An 18,236-nucleotide genomic window follows, 5' to 3' on the forward strand; every position below is an offset into this window, starting at 1 on the left:
GGAAATACAATTGTGTCCCTTCATTCTCCTTCATTCCTTGTATGTAATCTTTCTTCCAAAATGTTGTCTCTTATTTAGTTTAGTCAGATTATGTTTATTAGTAATTCCTTCTGCTTATTCCTTCACTAGAATATTTCGAACACTCAAGTTGTGTTTGTGTCTAAGTCTGTAGTTTGAGTCACAGTTGCTGCTGTTTTCTGTTAAACCCTTACTAGAGAAACATCATGCCTAATGGCAGCCTGTCTTAAAATTTTTTTTATATAAATAAAATAAAACTAATGTGTTTTCTGTGACTGCAGAGCAACAGGGATCCATCAAGGTAATACGTACCTTCTCCCATATTATCTTACACATCACATGCATTAATTATAATTTCACGAGTCTGAAAGAACACACCCGGATTAGCCACCGTAGTCAGAGAGTGTTGTGGACCAGCTGATAGGACGTAGCAGTGCCATCATTTTTGTTTGTGTCTGGATGCTTTTGGGATATCTAAAATGTTTGCTGCGGCCACTAAAAACTTTGTGAAGCAGGTCGGGGACACAGGGAGACTGATCCCCGTTCCGAGCCTAAGCGAGGCCGACCACTACCAGCCCCTCAGCCTGGTCACCAGGAAGAGGAAGAGGTATTTCTGGAAGAAGAACAAGTACGCCTCGACACCGTTCTCACTGAAAGACATCCTTGTTGGGGAAAAAGAGATCACAGCAGGTGAGGTGCACCATTTTAAGGGTTGCCACGTGTTTAAAACACACATAATTAATATTGGTCAAATTTCTGTTTTAAATTTCCTTTAAGATAGAAAAAAAAATCTAATCTTAATCAACCCTGAAACTATTAAAGTAAATATTTTCCAAATATACATTAGTTTGTGCCTTCTCTTTATTGGGACTTTCAACTTAACTTTTATATTGTGATTTCTAAAACATATGAACACATATGTTACCTTGTCATAATAAAGGCATGTTTTCAATGAAAATTGAAGGAAAAAAAACAACTTTTTTTCTGCAAAGGATGACCTAAAGGCCAGTTTAATAGTCATTAGAGTGCATTTAACAAAGAGACCTTAAAGGGGCAGTATTGTGTAAAATTTTATATTTTGAGCTTTATGTCATGTTATAATGTTATTCCCTCATCAAAAACATACCTGGAGTGTTGCCTTGATTATTTCATGCTGAGAAATCCTTTAATTTTCCATGGCAACCATTCAAGCTGTGCAAAACGCCTGATTGGCTCCTTCAGACTAGCCAGCAGCAATTAGCAACTGTGGTGGAACTTTGCATTTGTTGAGCTCATTGTACGAGTCACTCAGAGCAATACTGCTAAAAAAAACATTATTAAAGGGTTAATAAGGCCTGAAGGGGAAGTTTGAGAAAGAGTCAGAGTTTTTAAAGAGACAGGGTCCAATTTCATGGAGTTAAATATGAAAGTCAAATTTCTTTTAAGTCATATTTTATATGCACAGGATTTATTTTTTTTTTACAACTGAAGGCAACTTAGGGATTGTGCTGTAAAATGGGACCATGTGGATGGAGAGAAAGCCTACAGCCACATTTGTCAAATTTGGTTTATATGTTGGTTTTATTTATTCAGTCTGCATTAATACACAAGATCGTTTAGACATAACTCTATAACTATAAATTTGCAATTTGATATAATTGCAGTATGTTGTTTTGTGTTGTTTTCAGGAGTATCGTCTTATCAGCTCTTAAACTACGAGGACAAATCTGATGTAGCTCTCAGTGGTCGCCTAGGTAACCACATAATTAACGACGTGGGGTTCAATGTCAGCGGGTCAGACTCGGTGGCCGTCAAAGCCTCTTTCGGCATCGTGACCAAACACGAGCTGGAGGTCCCCACTTTACTCCGAGAACTCAACTCTAGGTACCTTTAAAAAGAAAAAAATCTCTTTTTTCTTTATCATTGCTTCTTTATCTGTTTAAAAGAGATTTCCTTTTCTGAATATGACATTTTGGTTTGATATTCTTTTCCCTGATATTCATAGAAACTTCATGTCTGACCTTGTACCTCCTTTTGGTGACTGGAATTTGAGAAGAGGGTTTCCCTGTAAACATGAATTAATTATGCTATTTTACACTGGCTCTCACAAAGGGGTTACATTTAGGAGCAGAATACTTGAGAGAAAAATAGGTCTCATGTGTTCCTTTCTTTCCAGGAAGGTTGACCTGGATCACTGCCTGGTTCGTCAGTCAAGGGAGAGTGGACGGACTGTCCTATGTGTGGTCGTAGAGAGCATCCGGACAACACGTCAGTGCTCTCTAACTGTCCACGCTGGCATGAGAGGGACAACCATGAGGGTAATCAGTTTTAATATATGAAATTTCATTTAAACACTATATTTCAATATTTTTTTTTAAGCAGAGAAAACTCGGTGTTCTATAATTCTGCAGTTTCAGATTGACGACGGCAGAAACCCCAAAGGTCGAGATAAAGCCATCGTCATTCCGGCTCACACCACCATCGCCTTCAGTATCTGTGAGCTGTTCGTCCGTCTGGACGGTCGGCTTGGTAGGAATACACCTTGTGTCATGTCTCCTCTGGGATCAAAAAAAATTCACCACAGTAAACTTTACCATTAAAATTTAGCCCATTTTGCTACTGCATATGTAAAAGCTGCTTGAATAAGAATTTTGTAAATTCTTTTGAAGGCTGTTAAGTGGCACAACACATATAAAATCCACTGATGTTACCAAATCTGTTGCATCAAACAGGAGTTTGATGCAGCAGATTTGGCACCATGAGGCACCATCCAATAGGGTGGTGCCTCATCAAACACCAACATCTGTTGGTGTTTGATGAGGCACCACCCTATTGGATAATTCCATATTGGGACAATTTTAATTGAATATTCTACCCTTATACGGCTCATGCGCAAGCTTGAATATTGTGTGATATCCATAAGAAACAGTTTGTGTATGTAGTAAATTAACTCCAATCCGGAAATGAGAGTTTGTTTCTGATTCACATTAGTGCAAGTTTTGAAAACTGTAGTGACAGTTAAATTAAAAAGCTAATTATTATCACCTTCCTTTCCAGATATTTGTGTTGCTCCAGAGTCTCAGGGAGGCTTTGAAAAGGAACAAATCAGGGAGCAGTTGGGCGGCTTCATTGGGCATTTTTCAATGGGACGCCTACGCCGCTTCCTGTCTGGGATTATCTATGGAAACCCCTTCCGAGCAGGTACGATTACATGCTTTATCCACATGAATTTTTGCAACACTTTCAATTTTTTTCTCACTACCAACTCCTGTTCAGACGACAGGACATTTGAAGAGCTCACCCAGTCCGACACCTACATGGATGACATGGTGACTGACTACTACGAGAAAGCTGCCAGCATGACGGATGTGTCTACGGCCTACCTGAGGGAAAGCTCTCACACACGGGTCAATCTTTTGAAACACAACATCCCAAAGGGACCCTGTGCACTGTGCGGTATGGGAAGTCAACGGCGGGAAACAGTCTACGGGTGTCTGGAATGCTCCACTGGGGGCCAGAAGTATGTCCGACTGCATGTGGTGCCCTGTTTCGATCTTTGGCACAAAACCCTAAGGTGAAAAGGAAAAACTATTGAACTGAGACCAACATCTTTGACACATCTTGTCATTGCCTCAGAAGAAACCAACTATCCCTTTGTGACTTGGCTGATCTATCATTTTCAGTTTATCTTTGGCAATATCCCATTTCCACACGTGTGCTGCCCGTGTATTGTGGCTGCCATCAGATTAAATATTCAGCAAGGTGTGGTGTAAAGGCTAGCAAGGAAACAATGAGAGACTGGTTGGGTTCAGTTCCAACTGTGTCGTTGATTTTAGGTTTTTGTTCTCTGTGTCACCAAGCTTTAACTTTATTTCCATAAGCATGTCCTTTTGAAATAATTGCAATGAATCTCTGATATGCTCAAGTATACTTTAAATTTAAGGTTTGGATATTGCTTCTGATATAACCCATATCAAAGTGTAAATCTGTTTCTTCTTCAAAAACACTGTTTAGCTGCTGTAAATTTTATGAATTTGTGAAGTTTACACACTCATCTGTTGTGATGCTATAAAGAGCACATTGTGGTGCTTGTTGGGAGCCTTGTGCTTCCTGTTGCTATGTTTGGTTTTTGTCCTGTTGGAAGGTAAAGGTTTGCCTTGGTTTCAGCTTCTAAAATCTTCCCATCAACTCTGACCAGCTTTACTGTCCCACCTGAAGAAGAGCATCCCCAATGCGGCTGCCATTGTATTTCTAATGATTCTCTTTCATTAAATATTTGTTTTTGTATTGAGATGAAATTACACACTGGTTGACTGTTTTGACAATTCAGCTGACTTCTGAAGGGGGTTACTCTTATTTAGTCTGTATCAGAGCAAACGGATGTGAATACAAAAGCATGCCACCGCTTTTACATTTTTTAAAATATAAAAATACATTAAAACCATGTGTAATTTTATTTTTAGTGTATTTGTTGCTGTGCCTCTCTGTCACCAGTGGAGGGCACTGTTGGATTTTTAACTCCGTCCAAACCGGATGTGTCGTGTGTCAACAAAGAGGACCCACGTGTAGAGGAAGGAGAAGCATGTGTCTTGATATTTTAATAATAAAACTAAAGGGGGTGAACAATACATTTAAGTGAAGATAAATGCATGAGAGCTGAGGATTATTCATCAACATGAAGTTCGCTTACAGGGTAAGTACGTCGCGCTGGTCTGTGACGTAGTTTTAGATCTTTTGGGAACGTGGCAACAAAACCGCGTTAAAAAAGTCACATTTAAGACTATTTGTTCAAAAGCTGTGCGTTTAATGTATCTTGGTTAGACAATATTATTATTATTTTTTTTTTACATTGTTTGATCAATTTTATAAATAAAAACAAACTATAGCCTGTCTTGTTTTGGGAAAAAACTATATGTAGATACGTTGACAGGTTATGTTTTTTCTGCTGAAGTTGTACGAGACTGCTCGTCTCTGCACACTCACATGCCCTCTCACATCTCCTCTGTAGTTTTCCAACTTGCTTGGAGCAGTCTATCGTCAGGGGAATTTAAATTTCTCCAAAGACGGAAACGCTGTGATCAGTCCAGTTGGAAACAGAGTCTCAGTCTTCGACCTGAAAAAGTAAGTCTTGGAGGAATAATCAAACAGGGATGGGTGCAACAATCCACATTTCATACAATATGTAGGCATATTTTGTCGTCTCCATATTTAACATCTGACTTCCGTGTGTTTTAACATCCATTGTGAACGTTCATATTTATACTGGGTAAAAAACAATGGAATGCATCGATGTGAAAACACACACAGCAGCAGCATGGAAATAAATATTGATTCATTGTTTTGCTTGTCGGACTGATGCCTGTTCCGATGTTCCGATATATTGTGTATTCCTTGAAAATTTTACTGCACTGACTGAAAATTTGACATTTGAATTGGGAAAACTGGAACTTTGGCTTTAAAACTATTAAGGAAACTATTATTATTAGTAGCCCACAATTTTGACAATATATGCTATTCATTAGATGTGTTTTCTTTAATATTTCTGTCTGATATTAATATGTATGTTTTTTTTGTTTTTTTTTTCAGTAATACATCCGAGACGTTACCGATTTCAACAACCAAAAATATAACATGTGTGGGTGTGTCTCCTGATGGCAGTTTGGCCATAGTGGTCGATGAAGGTAAAAGCTTTCGTTTGTCTCGATATGTTTGATCGTTTTAGTAACAAAAGTACTTTTAACAAACAGATGCAACCAGTGGAAACATACCTGGTTTTTGAGTTGATGACAAGTAATTTTTAAATGTTTTCACTTTGTGATATGTATTCAGTTGCAATTGAAAAAAAAAACAATCAAAAAGTAGCAATGTAAGAAAATGTGGTCAGAATGTACTCCAGCTACAGAGATAGCTCTGGATGACCTGAGCCAGTCTATCTATAGTGGGATTATCAGTTGAAGTCACGCTGCATCAACACCTATTGTACTGCAGATGTCATCAGCAGAAAGAAAGCAAGAATTCGTAATTAATGATTTTGTAGTTATTATTAAACTATTATTAAACGATCAATTAAATTTTTTTAATAAAAAATTTACAGTTTTAGCTAAACCGTATTCTGGCGCCCTTGCTCACCAAGCACCCCATCTCTCTGGGGCATCTTTTCTCATCATTTATCTAATCACCTACATGTAAGAACTTTGGGTCATTGGGATGTGTCTCATTCAAAAATATTTGGTAGCATAACTTCTCTCATCACGCTGCGATGAGAGAAGTTATGCTAGCTGACAACATGCTAGCTAATGTTAAAACAGAAGATCGTCCCATTCTACTTTTATAGCCTTTAGGAACCTCAACTCCTTTGCATCTTTTTATCTAAAAGTTGAAAAGTTGGGGGGAAAAAGATGGGCTCTACATGTTGCATTTTAGCAACAATGGGTTCACTTTGTAGATCTGCTGTAAGTTTTTGTTTGACGTCAAACAGATGGTGCTGCACTGCTGGTCAGTCTCATCACACGAGCTGTCCTTCATCACTTCCACTTCCACAAGCCTGTCAGCAGCATCCGCTTCTCACCCGATGGCAGGTCAGGATCTTTTCACATCTAATCAGACAATCACTTTGTTAATCTTCGCAGTATTTTGAGAGTTAATCTGCTCTGGTTTCTCAGGAAGTTTGTCGTGACAAAGGAGAACGTGGCACTGCTGTACCACGCCCCTGGGAAGCAGCGAGAGTTTAACGCCTTTGTCTTAGACAAGAGCTACTACGGCCCATATGACGAAACCACGTGCATCGACTGGACCGACGACTCCAAGTGAGTGTGAGAGTTTGGGAGTGAGAGAAAGATGTGCATAACTTTGTGAACAGAAGTAATGGTCGGGACGTTTTCCTTCAGGTGCTTCGTGGTGGGAAGCAAAGACATGTCCACGTGGGTGTTTGGAGCGGAGCGCTGGGCCAACCTCATCTACTACTCCCTGGGTGGACACAAGGACATCATCGTGGGCTGCTTTTTCGAAAAGGACAGCTTGGATGTACGTTTACTTCCTTTCTTTAAGTTTGCCAACACACATTTCTAGTAACACGTCCGTGATTTATGTTTTGCTCAGCTTTACACGGTGAGCCAGGATGGGGCGTTGTGCATCTGGAAGAGCGACACTAAGCTGGATGGCCTCGTTCTGAAAAAGAGCTCCAGCAAACCCGGGCCCTGGAGACGAGAGGGGGACGAGGAGGAAGAGGACGAGGAGAGGGTGGAGGGAGAGGAAGCGGAAGTGATTCGGGGGAAAACTGAACCTCCAAAAGACAAGAAGGAGGTCAAAAACGTTCGATACAAACACAGGAGCAAGTAAGTCCTGTTTTCTGTCAAATAGATATTTGGTTTCTGTTGTTAAAGACAGACCATGTTACAGCATTACAATGTAGAGATGCACCGATCCGATATTAATATCTGTATCGATACCAATATAAAAAAAAATAAAAAATTTATTATTTATGTTACATTATATTTAGAATTCCTAATTACACTTTCCAAATATTTTGAAAGAGGCTTTGTTGCTGTTATAATATATGCTACCGGATCAGTATCGGACGATGCTAAACCTCACATATCGGTATCGGACGTGAAAAAAGTGTATCGGTTCAGCCCGACCATTACGTTTTACATCTCTGAACCGTGTATACTAAAACAAAAGGTATATCTTAATAGATCTGATGTTACATGTTTTCAACTCATTTATTTTTTTCTTCAGAAACTGGAAACTTCTTTTTGCATTTTCAGACACTTCTTCAACAAGGAGGGAGAGTTCAACAACCTGACCGCCGCTGCCTACCATAAACCCTCTCACATCCTGGTGACTGGGTTTGCATCTGGGATATTTCACCTGCACGAACTCCCGGAGTTTAACCTGATTCACTCACTAAGGTGGTTGCTATGGTTATACGGCGCCTTAATAGGAAACACTTTGAGTCTTTCTTGCTGATTTCTGTCCCTCTTGCAGCATTTCAGACCAAAGAATCGCCTCAGTGGCTGTGAACAGTTCTGGAGACTGGATTGCTTTTGGATGTTCTCGTAGGTTAAACTTCCTGTCTTTATGTAGGTAGTTTTTTATGGCTGCGAATGTGTAAAACGTAACCATGGTTTCAGGAATGGGTCAACTGCTGGTGTGGGAGTGGCAGAGCGAGTCCTACGTCTTCAAGCAGCAGGGTCACTTCAACAACATGGCCTCGCTGGCTTACTCTCCAGATGGGCAGTACATCGTGACAGGAGGGGATGATGGGAAAGTGAGTCCAGAGGAAGTCTAGAGTGCAAATTTGTGCACCAAAAATCTCAGTCAAATTTGCTAATTGCACGTTGATGGGTTACTTCTTCAGGTTAAAGTGTGGAACACCAACAGTGGGCTCTGCTTCGTCACCTTCACCGAGCACACCAGCAGCATCACCAACGTCGCCTTCACCTCCAGCGGCTTCGTCATCGTCAGCGCTTCTCTGGACGGCACCGTCCGGGCATATGACCTGCACAGGTGAGCTCCTCGCTCCAGGGCTCCGCTTTGGGAATGCAAACGAGAAAAAGATTCGAGGACAGGCGGGCTTTGTGTTTTACAGGTACCGAAACTTTAGGACGTTTACGTCTCCTCGGCCCGCGCAGTTCTCCTCGCTGGCCGTAGATGTCAGCGGAGAGCTGGTGAGCGCAGGAGCTCAGGATTCCTTCGAGATCTTTCTCTGGTCCATGCAGACGGGCAGACTGCTGGAGGTAGGGACACGTCTGCGCAGCTTCACTTGTAGTGTTTCCAGACTAGTTGAAGGTGAGATTCCCTGTCTTTGGATGACCAGGTCCTCGGAGGACATGAGGGTCCAGTTAGCTCCCTGTGTTTTAGTCCTGTTCAGTCCATCCTGGCCAGCGCTTCCTGGGACCGAACCGTCCGCCTGTGGGACATGTTGGACAGCTGGCAGGTCAAAGAAACGCTCCCCCTCACATCAGACGGTACGTCCACAGAAAATGGAGAAATCTGGGGAGGGCACCAGATTGAAAACAACGAAAAAACTTATTGGAGATTAATTAATAAAAACAAAAAAGAATGATAGAATGATGATAAGCTTATTATAGAAGTAGGAAGTAGAAGTTTTTAAATAAAATATACAGAATTACCAAATGCCGAGGGAAAAATTACGGAATATCACATTAAAGACAAAATGTGTTATTCCTCAGTTGTGAAGACAAAAATGGAAAACATAATGGAAATACTCCCAACAGATTTAAGGGGTTTATTTTATAATTGATCACATTTTTACGTTAAGTTTTGGAATTGCAGAACATCGACAAAAAATTAGAAAATCACGCAGTGTCAAGGAATTTGTGGAATAAGTCTGTTTAGTTAAAAAATATAATATCCTGTTTTGAAAATGTTTTTGCAGTTTGAAAAAGAAAATCATGTAATCACCTCCTGTTTAGGAAAAATTGTAGAAATATGTAGCATTAAGGAAACCAAAAGAATCATTTTATTTGGTCAAATTACACACAGAATTTATGTTTGTGTAGAAGAAAATCTTGAGGCAAGAACGTTTGAATAAGTTTTAGATGGAATCTTCAGCTATTCAAAAACTGAATAGCTGAAGAAAAAAGATGCAACTTTCAAGCTAAATAATTGTGCGATCATCCAAAGTTTAGGGGAAAAAAATGATGGAATCAGGCTGTGATGAGTGGAAAATAGGATCAGGGGATTCTAAAGCAGATTGTAACCAGATAAATAGGGGTAAAAATGATGCAGTCAGAAGGTTTTTTTTTTCCTCTAAATTGTTTTTACGTTTCCGTCTTAAACCACATGCCGATGTGAATTGTTGATTTTCCTTCGGTGATGTAACCTCACTGTGTTTTTGTGGCCTTTTCTCGTCAGGTCTGTGTGTGACGTATCGCCCTGACGGTCAGGAATTGGCTGTGGCCACTCTGAATGGAGAAATCTCTTTCTGGAGCCCCCAAACCGCCACGCAGACCGGATCCATAACCGGGCGCCACGATCTGGAGACGGGCCGCAAGGAGACGGATAAAATCACAGCCAAGCAGTCTGCCAAAGGAAAGTGAGTTAAAACATAAAACTAGCTGCATGTCTGTTTACGTTGGGTTCATTTGGGTTTTATTTATTTTTACTCTGGTTGCTTGTGGTTCAGGTCTTTCACGGCGCTGTGTTACTCTGCCGACGGGGAATCTATTCTGGCAGGAGGCCACTCAAAGTTTGTCTGCATCTACAACATCAAGGAGCAGATGCTCTTGAAGAAGTTTGAGATATCCTGCAACCTGTCCTTTGATGCCATGGAGGTAAAACAAAGCATTCATTCACAGCTGCACAAAGTGGAGGCCTTATGCGTGATGGTGACTGTTCGCTTCACCTCCAGGAGTTCCTGGACAGACGGAAGATGACGGAGTTCGGTAGCCTGGCTCTGGTGGACGAAGGGGCCGGAGACGGAGAGGGAGTCGACATTAGCCTGCCTGGAGTCAGGAGAGGTACTAGTCCAGGCCAAACATTTGGGATTTTTGTATTTGTACACCCAGATGTTGTCTAGACTGTCTAGTGAAAATGAATCTTCTCCAACCATTATGCTTTTCATACATCCGTCCATCCTCCCTCCCTGAAAACCTGAGCTCTGTGATAAATTCCCTGAAAACCTGAGGTCTGGAACAAACTACTTGAAAACCTGAGTTTTTTTTTTTTTTTTTTTGACAAATTTCCTGAAAACAGGAGTTTTTGAACAACTTCCTCCCTGAAAATCTGAATTCTGCATCAAACTCTGTGAAAATCTGAGGTTTGGAACAAACTCCCTGAAAACATGAGCTCTCAAACAAACTATTTGAAAACATGAGTTTTTTTTTTTTTTGACAAATTTCCTGAAAACCTGAGTTTTTGAACAAACTGCCTGCTCCTATACGTCAGGACTGAAAACATTTCTGCCGCTGCAACATGAGGGTTTATCAGTTCATTTTGTCACACCTATGTGTTTTTAAATTACCCATTTTCTGTTTACCCTGATTCTAACTTTTGAATGAGTGGATGAATTTTGCGTTCTCTGAAAGGCGACATGAGTTCCCGTCACTTCAAGCCGGAGATTCGAGTCAGCTCTCTGCGGTTTTCGCCAACTGGGCGCAGCTGGGCGGCCACCACCACCGAGGGCCTCCTGGTCTACTCCCTGGACGGATCCCTGGTCTTCGACCCGTACGACCTTGACCTGGACGTGACACCGGCCAGCATTCGCAAGCAGGTCCGACTCCAGGACTGGGTGTCGGCCATCGTCTTGGCATTTAGGCTCAACGAAAACGCACTCAAGCAGGAAGTGCTGGAGGCGGTGCCGCACGAGCAGAGTAGGTTTGAAGCTGATGTTTGTCGGGTTCGCAGGCTGGAGATGTTTTGGAACTGGATTGTGCGTTTGTGTTTCAGTCCCGGTGGTGTGTGGCTCTCTACCCGACGTTTACGTGGAGAAGCTGCTGGGCTTTGTGGCTTCCTGCTTGGAGAAGTCGAGCCACCTGCAGTTCTACATGACCTGGGCCCAGAACCTGCTCATGCTGCACGGCCAGAAACTTAAGAACAGGTAACAAACTGATTCCCTGACTCAGTCCACTCATTCTCACACTTTCCATCGGTGATAATGCTGGGATTTCAACGGTTTCCAGGTCTGCATCCATTCTCCCAACACTGCAGTCGCTGCAAAAGAGCATCCAGAGACACTTTGACAGTCTGTCCAAGCTGTAAGTCTCAGGGTTTTTCTTGTGTTTCCGTTCCTACTGAGACCAAATCAAATTGTTTGATGTATTTTCTGCTCACAGGTGTGACTTCAACATGTTCAACATCCGCTACGCTGTGGCGCTCTCAAAGCAGAAGGGCTTAAAGAGGCCTATGAAGGAGGAAGAGGAGCCTGATGAAGAGACGTCTGAGGAGATGAGCGAGGCTTCTTTAGAGGAGTCAGACATGATGCTGTAGTAATATTGACATTTCATGGTAAAAGATGATTTTTCTATAAAAAAAAAATAATGATAAAATAAAATAAATTGTCTGATTGTCTCTGTGGCTTTTGATCTTTTTTATCCAGTTGGATTTTTTTTTAACTCAAGTCCTGATATTTATTCACAAAATGTATTTACTACTCTGAAGGAGAATTATTGCCAAGCTAAGAAAATAAAAATAATAAAATTACGGGAATAAAGCAACAAGGGCTGCACAGTGGTGCAGTTGGTAGAGCTGTTGCCTTGCAGCAAGAAGGTTCTGGGTTCAATTCCCAGCCCTGGTCTTTCTGCATGGAGTTTGCATGTTCTCCCTGTGCATGATGGGATTTCTCTGGGTACTCTGGTTCAGTTTCCTCCCACAGTCCAAAAACATGACTGTCAGGTTAATTGGCCTCTCCAAATTGCCCAGGTTGTGTGTCTCCTATTATATATTGTTTTTTACTTAGTGTGGCCTTAATACTCCGTCGTATACAACAGACTCCAAACTGACTATTTTTTAACTTCTTAAAAAATATACGAGTAGGTGAAAAATTAAGCAAACCACGGATTAGTATTTCCCACTCCTTACCGGCTGGTGGCACTGCCGCCGCCAGCCGTTTACTAAAGCGGTAAGAGACGAAGAAGAACAAGCGTGTATCTGTAATGAGAGAAAACAAGAGCATGACTGAATCCCCATCTCAAGCGGGAAAAGAAATGCCGGCGAAAAAACAGAAACTGAGCAGTGATGAGAACAGTAATCCTGACATGTCAGGAGACGAGAACGTAAGCGCTTAAACCATATATGTTCGCGTATATGAATGTACTCAGTTATAAAGGCTGGTTTTGGCGGGTTAGCTCCGTGCTAACAGGCAACCGGAAAGCTAAAGATGTTAGCTTGGAGCATCTTTGTCTACCTGCAGCTGAACTGGTCATGTTTTCCACAACACAGGCAGATGGACATGGAGAGTTAGCTTTGTTAGAACATTAATAGGTTTCCCACACAGTCGGTAACAGTATGGGGTTTGATTTTAGTGTTTACAAGGACTGAATGCGTAGGGAAAAAAACATGAATTTCTAGAATGTAGTTGCTTCTTTCTGCATGCTGCCAGACTCAGTCATGATGGAGTAATTTGCTCTTCAAGTTGCTGCATTTACAAGTCTTCTCAGTGATGCTTTGGTGTGTATTTCTTCTGTTTTGTGGTATTTTTTCCTTCTCTTTTTTCTGTTTGCTCCCTTTTATCCTTCCTTAATTACTTCCATCCTTTGATTTCTTTTCCTTCCCTCTGTTTCATCCCTCTTACAGCTACCCTCTCCATCTCTTTAATTTCATTTTTCCAATCCTTCCATCTCCCCATCTTATTCCTGTTTCCTTCTATCTGTTCCTCCTGTTTCTTTCCCAGATTTTATGTAAATAAATATGACTGGAATAGAAGTATCTACCATATCTACCACACATTCATGATAAATTTATGTATTTAATAGAGTATAAAAAAGGAAACAACTAAGAAATTTGATAACATGGATCTGGAGAAGCATACAAATTGAACATATATTGTCATTTTATTTTATTTTTTTCCCAGGACGACGCGGTCAGCGTTGAAAGCGGAACCAACGCGGAGCGTCCAGACACTCCCACTAACACAGCCAACGCTCCGGGCAGGAAGAGCTGGGGGAAGGGCAAGTGGAAGTCCAAGAAGTGTAGATATTCTTTCAAATGCGTCAACAGCCTGCGGGTGAGAAGCTCCACCACATCTTAAGCTTGTTGGTAGTTTGCATTGAACGGGGCGTCACGTGGGTCTGTTTGCTTTTTCCCTCAGGAGGACCACGGCCAGCCGCTGTTTGGAGTCCAGTTTAACTGGCACAGTAAGGAGGGAGACCCTCTGGTGTTCGCCACAGTTGGCAGTAACAGGGTACGTCTTCACTTAGCAAGGAAAACAAACCACTTTTCTCTGTTTTGTTGTGGGAATGTTACATCATCATCCATCCTCTGATCACATTTCTATCATCCAGCCGTGCTTCCATCCATCATTCAATCATCATTAATTCATCCGTTCATCCTAGAGACGGTGAGATGAAGCTTCATGATGCACTGAAGCTTTAAATCCAGTTGCTCTACTGCGACACCAAGTGGACAACACATGTAAAACGGGCAGAAATGATTAGGATGTGATGTGTGAAGCTTTAAATTGAATAAAAGAATGATGTTTGTGATAAATGACAAACATATATTCTGAATACAGTCATAATATTGCCTTAATCTGTCTTTATGGATCAAAAGGAAAAGCGGGAACTAATAGGACAGATGGTTGTAATGTGAATGGTGTTACTTTGTAGCCATGATTGTTACAAAGTAATCAAAACATGTCTTCCACTATATGTAAATATCTGTTTTCAACTGTATCTGTGAAGCCATCCATCACTCCACATATGTATGCATCCATCCAAATGTCCTTCCACTGATTCTCCTGTCCTTGGAGTTGGATTTTTCCAGAAATATTCATAAATTCCTATTGAACATCCGTATGTGTGCTTTTAAAAAATGAGCTAAATGTCTCTGTTCAATCTTTAATCACATTCTTTTATGACAAAACCTAAGATTTACCTTTGCTTCTTTGCTCCTATTTGAACTATTTCTGTCATTTCCTCCACCAGGTCACTCTGTATGAATGTCACTCTCAGGGGGAGATCAGACTTCTGCAGTCCTATGTTGATGCAGACGTATCCTTCAGACCAATGAATACTGACTTAAACATTTGTTCATTGTGGACAGAACTTTGGTTGTAAACCTTTGGCAACCTCAGCACCTCTTCTGCTTATTGGTGCCCCAAAAACAATTTAATCAGCCCTGATCACATGCTGGAGAGCTGAACAGAGCAGGTAGAAATGTCTTTGCTTTCCCTTGACAAAAAAAAAAAAAAAAAAGGCAGACGAAAACTTCTACACGTGCGCCTGGACCTACGACACAAACACGAGTCACCCCCTGCTGGCCGTGGCTGGGTCTCGCGGCATCATCCGGGTAATCAACCACATAACGATGCAGTGCATCAAGGTACAGTCTTTTTCTACGTTCTGTAATCCTACTGACATTGATGAAGGGTGAAGCTTTATCACGTTGAGGTGAACTCTGTCACGTTTTTGTCCATATCCAGCATTATGTAGGTCATGGGAACGCCATCAACGAGCTCAAGTTTCATCCAAGAGATCCAAATCTCCTCCTGTCTGTCAGTAAAGGTAAGCTAAATTATTTGAGCTCTGGCTTGCCTCCATAAACTTCCATAAAACGACCCAGATGAGTCAGAAACATTCATATGTTCTTTGATAGCATTTAATAAATGACATTTGCAGATTTACACTGAGGGATAGTTGAGTTTTTATAAGCATGTGACTCTCAGGCACTTCTATAAATCTCATAAAGCAGCTGAGCCGACAGTAATTCATACAAACAGCAGTAAAGTTTAATTTTTAATCATCGTGGTTTAGTTTTAAAGTATAAAATGGAAGCAGTATGCTCCTACACAGTGGCTCTTCATTAATCGTGACCATGATGGTGTTTTGGAGCATTTTGTGGTTATGAAGTGAAGCTTCGTGTTTCACATACTTGCTTCCCCATTTTTAGGAAACTACCTATCATGACTATTGCTCTGATCTATGTAGAAATTGAAAAAAAAGTAAAAAGTATTTTGCACCTTTTTAAGTAGATGGATAACGTCTTCTCTTTCTGTAGATCACGCCCTGCGTCTGTGGAACATACAGACGGACACATTAGTTGCCATATTTGGAGGCGTGGAAGGCCACCGAGACGAAGTCCTGAGTGCTGTAAGTAAAGCTGCAATGATTAGAAGGTTATTGATATAACTAAAACAATGCGTATATCGTATGATGAAGAGCTACAATTATTATTACCATAAAATTCTAATATTGTAGAAGAGGTAAATATTGAAAGCTCATAATGTCGCAACATATGAGCTTATTAACTCAAACACATGTTAAGGTTAAGGCCCCAACCAGCTATTCAGCGCATAGAAATGACCACATATTTTAAGAAGAAACCTGACATTTCTGTTTAAAATGTATATTTATAAAATCTGAATAGCAAAAATACTAAACTTTTTCATGAGATTCAAATTTTTTGGAGATGCACATGAAGAAGGATGAAATGGTAGCCAGGTTCAACACTTTAAAGCAACGTGCATTAGCATAAGTGCTAATATTAGCTAACACCGACACGATTTCCATAAATACCAAATCTACTTTGCTACATTTCGGATGCTAGTCAACAGTAGCTAACATCGTTGTTGCAAGCATTATCTTTTGAGCTGTTATTAGCTTGTATGCCAACATTAGCTTCTTAGCTATGTTTATCTAACATGCTAATTTTATCAAATATAAAATTAGTATATTTTATGTAAGCTTGCTCACAAATGAATGTAGCATTTGTAAGCTATCGTTACAAATGCCATCATTCACTCAATAATTCAAATGAATCTGTGTCCTCTGGTAGGATTTTGACCTCCTGGGTGAAAAGATCATGTCATGTGGGATGGACCACTCACTGAAACTCTGGAGAATCAACTCAGAGCGGATGCAAAAAGCCATCCGCGGCTCGTATGAGTACAACCCCACAAAGACGAACCGGTAAAGCGTCAGCTTGATCAGTTATCGTTTCAAAATGTTAATAAATATGTGAGATTTGTTGACACAGATCTTCTCTTCAGGCCTTTTGTATCACAGAAAATTCATTTTCCAGACTTTTCAACACGAGACATCCACAGAAACTATGTGGACTGTGTGAGGTGGCTTGGAGATTTGATTCTCTCTAAGGCAGGATAAGTTTTATTCAGAATATAAAGATTTTGGTTTTATTTAACGCCATAGGTGACTGAGAATATTTTCTTCTCTGCAGTCCTGTGAAAACGCCATTGTGTGTTGGAAGCCGGGAAAGATGGAGGACGACATCGACCACATCAAGCCAAACGAATCCAACGTCACAATTCTGGGACGTTTCGATTACAGCCAGTGTGACATTTGGTACATGCGCTTCTCTATGGACTTTTGGCAGAAGGTCTCAACCCTTATTCTTAAGTTACCTTGTCATGTTTAGCAGAGTTTGAGGCTGATGGTGAAGAAAAGTAATGATGGCTGTTGTGACTGTGATTTCCAGATGCTTGCTTTGGGAAACCAGGTGGGAAAACTTTACGTTTGGGACCTAGAAGTGGAAGATCCACACAAAGCAAAGTAAGTCAGAGAATTTGAATTCTGATTGATACCCAGTTACGTTCTAAACTCTAGTAATTGGTATAAATCAGAGGATTTTTATGGAGTTTTTAAGGGAAAGTTGATTGGCCTCGTTTCCACTTCAGGTGCACCACACTGACGCTTCCCAAATGCACCTCGGCTATCCGGCAAACCAGTTTCAGCCGCGACAGCAGCATCCTGATCGCCGTGTGCGACGACGCCTCCATCTGGCGCTGGGACCGTCAGCGCTGAGCCGTCAAGGCAACACACAAAAACCCATCTGATGTTTCACAGAAACACTGCAAAAAAAGAACAAAAAACATTCATTCCCCAACAGGATGTTTTATTTTAATCAGTCAAGATTTGGGCTTATACAATTAAAAGAAAAAAGTTAATTTAATGTCCTTAGTGTGCCTTTATGTCATTGTTTGCGTCCTCTTTTAGTGAAATAAAAACACCAGCGTTTCAGGAGGATCTGCACCGACTATTCCACATAAGCTCACTAAAGCAGTGTCTCTGTCCTCTCATGTATCTATTTTAATGTGATTTAACGCTGGTTCTCTTCAAACAAAAAGTATTTTCTTTTTATTTTTGTTTTTAAATGTTTTGTCTTTGAAATCTCACTTGACTTCAGTCAGTAAAATGTTTTTAAATATCTGAAGTGGCAGTTTTTTTGGGGGTGGGGGAGGTGGACGATTTGTTAAGTTTAGAATATTAAAAGAAATGCCAACACAAAGGTTCACAAAATGTTCAAATGGTTTACTTTGTAAAAATAATTAGAATTTGTTTTTTCATTAATATAGAGAGTAAGGTAAAATTGGATGTAATTTACTTCGTCTTTGAGGTTTTTTTTTTTTTTTTTTTTTTTTTTTTTCATAACCTTGAATATATTTAAAGTTTTCAGGAAGTTTCATTTATATTTTTCTCCAGTCATCCTCTATGGTGGTTTGAGTTTGTGAAGTTTGTTATCTAACGAGTATCCGGTTGACCACACTCAACCAACTTTTATCTTTCCTTTATTTGGAATATTACACATTTTTAAAAATCATG

The 18,236-nt window shown here is 40.6% G+C and overlaps 3 protein-coding genes across 3 annotated transcripts; all 3 read left to right on the plus strand.

The window, feature by feature from the left end:
- Positions 1–279: 279 nt before the first annotated feature.
- On the plus strand, positions 280–4,182 carry pjvk (pejvakin). Its single transcript, XM_015056965.1, has 6 exons — positions 280–708; positions 1,686–1,881; positions 2,174–2,315; positions 2,409–2,526; positions 3,055–3,198; positions 3,274–4,182. The coding sequence occupies exons 1-6, from the start codon at positions 498–500 to the stop codon at positions 3,573–3,575; spliced, it is 1,113 nt and encodes a 370-aa protein (XP_014912451.1). The 5' UTR covers positions 280–497; the 3' UTR covers positions 3,576–4,182.
- A 343-nt stretch (positions 4,183–4,525) lies between these two features.
- On the plus strand, positions 4,526–12,030 carry pwp2h (PWP2 small subunit processome component). Its single transcript, XM_015056964.1, has 20 exons — positions 4,526–4,690; positions 5,006–5,118; positions 5,584–5,678; positions 6,476–6,575; positions 6,660–6,803; positions 6,885–7,020; positions 7,096–7,331; positions 7,764–7,907; positions 7,984–8,054; positions 8,130–8,266; positions 8,357–8,505; positions 8,588–8,735; positions 8,816–8,966; positions 9,877–10,057; positions 10,148–10,295; positions 10,373–10,481; positions 11,049–11,333; positions 11,410–11,560; positions 11,643–11,717; positions 11,796–12,030. The coding sequence occupies exons 1-20, from the start codon at positions 4,673–4,675 to the stop codon at positions 11,947–11,949; spliced, it is 2,745 nt and encodes a 914-aa protein (XP_014912450.1). The 5' UTR covers positions 4,526–4,672; the 3' UTR covers positions 11,950–12,030.
- Positions 12,031–12,559: 529 nt separating this feature from the next.
- Positions 12,560–17,653, plus strand: eed (embryonic ectoderm development). The gene is made up of 12 exons (XM_015056966.1): positions 12,560–12,734; positions 13,532–13,684; positions 13,769–13,861; positions 14,604–14,669; positions 14,875–15,000; positions 15,101–15,182; positions 15,676–15,767; positions 16,453–16,586; positions 16,667–16,772; positions 16,855–17,013; positions 17,113–17,186; positions 17,312–17,653. Exons 1-12 carry the CDS (start codon positions 12,615–12,617, stop codon positions 17,436–17,438), a joined length of 1,332 nt encoding a protein of 443 aa, XP_014912452.1. The 5' UTR covers positions 12,560–12,614; the 3' UTR covers positions 17,439–17,653.
- Positions 17,654–18,236: the final 583 nt, after the last annotated feature.

The sequence above is a fragment of the Poecilia latipinna genome, unplaced genomic scaffold, assembly GCF_001443285.1.
Source record: "Poecilia latipinna isolate Pla-1442-1.1 unplaced genomic scaffold, P_latipinna-1.0 Scaffold1421, whole genome shotgun sequence".
Classification (NCBI taxonomy): domain Eukaryota; kingdom Metazoa; phylum Chordata; class Actinopteri; order Cyprinodontiformes; family Poeciliidae; genus Poecilia; species Poecilia latipinna.

Coding starts and splice junctions, on each gene's coding strand:
- eed (XM_015056966.1), top strand. CDS start 12,615: ATGAGAGAAAACAAGAGCATGACTGAATCCCCATCTCAAGCGGGAAAA. Junction 15,183..15,675: donor CCTCCTGTCTGTCAGTAAAG/GTAAGCTAAATT, acceptor CTCTTTCTGTAG/ATCACGCCCTGCGTCTGTGG. Junction 17,187..17,311: donor GAAGATCCACACAAAGCAAA/GTAAGTCAGAGA, acceptor TTTCCACTTCAG/GTGCACCACACTGACGCTTC.
- pwp2h (XM_015056964.1), top strand. Junction 11,561..11,642: donor GGCCAGAAACTTAAGAACAG/GTAACAAACTGA, acceptor AACGGTTTCCAG/GTCTGCATCCATTCTCCCAA. Junction 11,718..11,795: donor TTTGACAGTCTGTCCAAGCT/GTAAGTCTCAGG, acceptor TTCTGCTCACAG/GTGTGACTTCAACATGTTCA.
- pjvk (XM_015056965.1), top strand. CDS start 498: ATGTTTGCTGCGGCCACTAAAAACTTTGTGAAGCAGGTCGGGGACACA. Junction 709..1,685: donor GGAAAAAGAGATCACAGCAG/GTGAGGTGCACC, acceptor TGTTGTTTTCAG/GAGTATCGTCTTATCAGCTC. Junction 3,199..3,273: donor TGGAAACCCCTTCCGAGCAG/GTACGATTACAT, acceptor ACTCCTGTTCAG/ACGACAGGACATTTGAAGAG.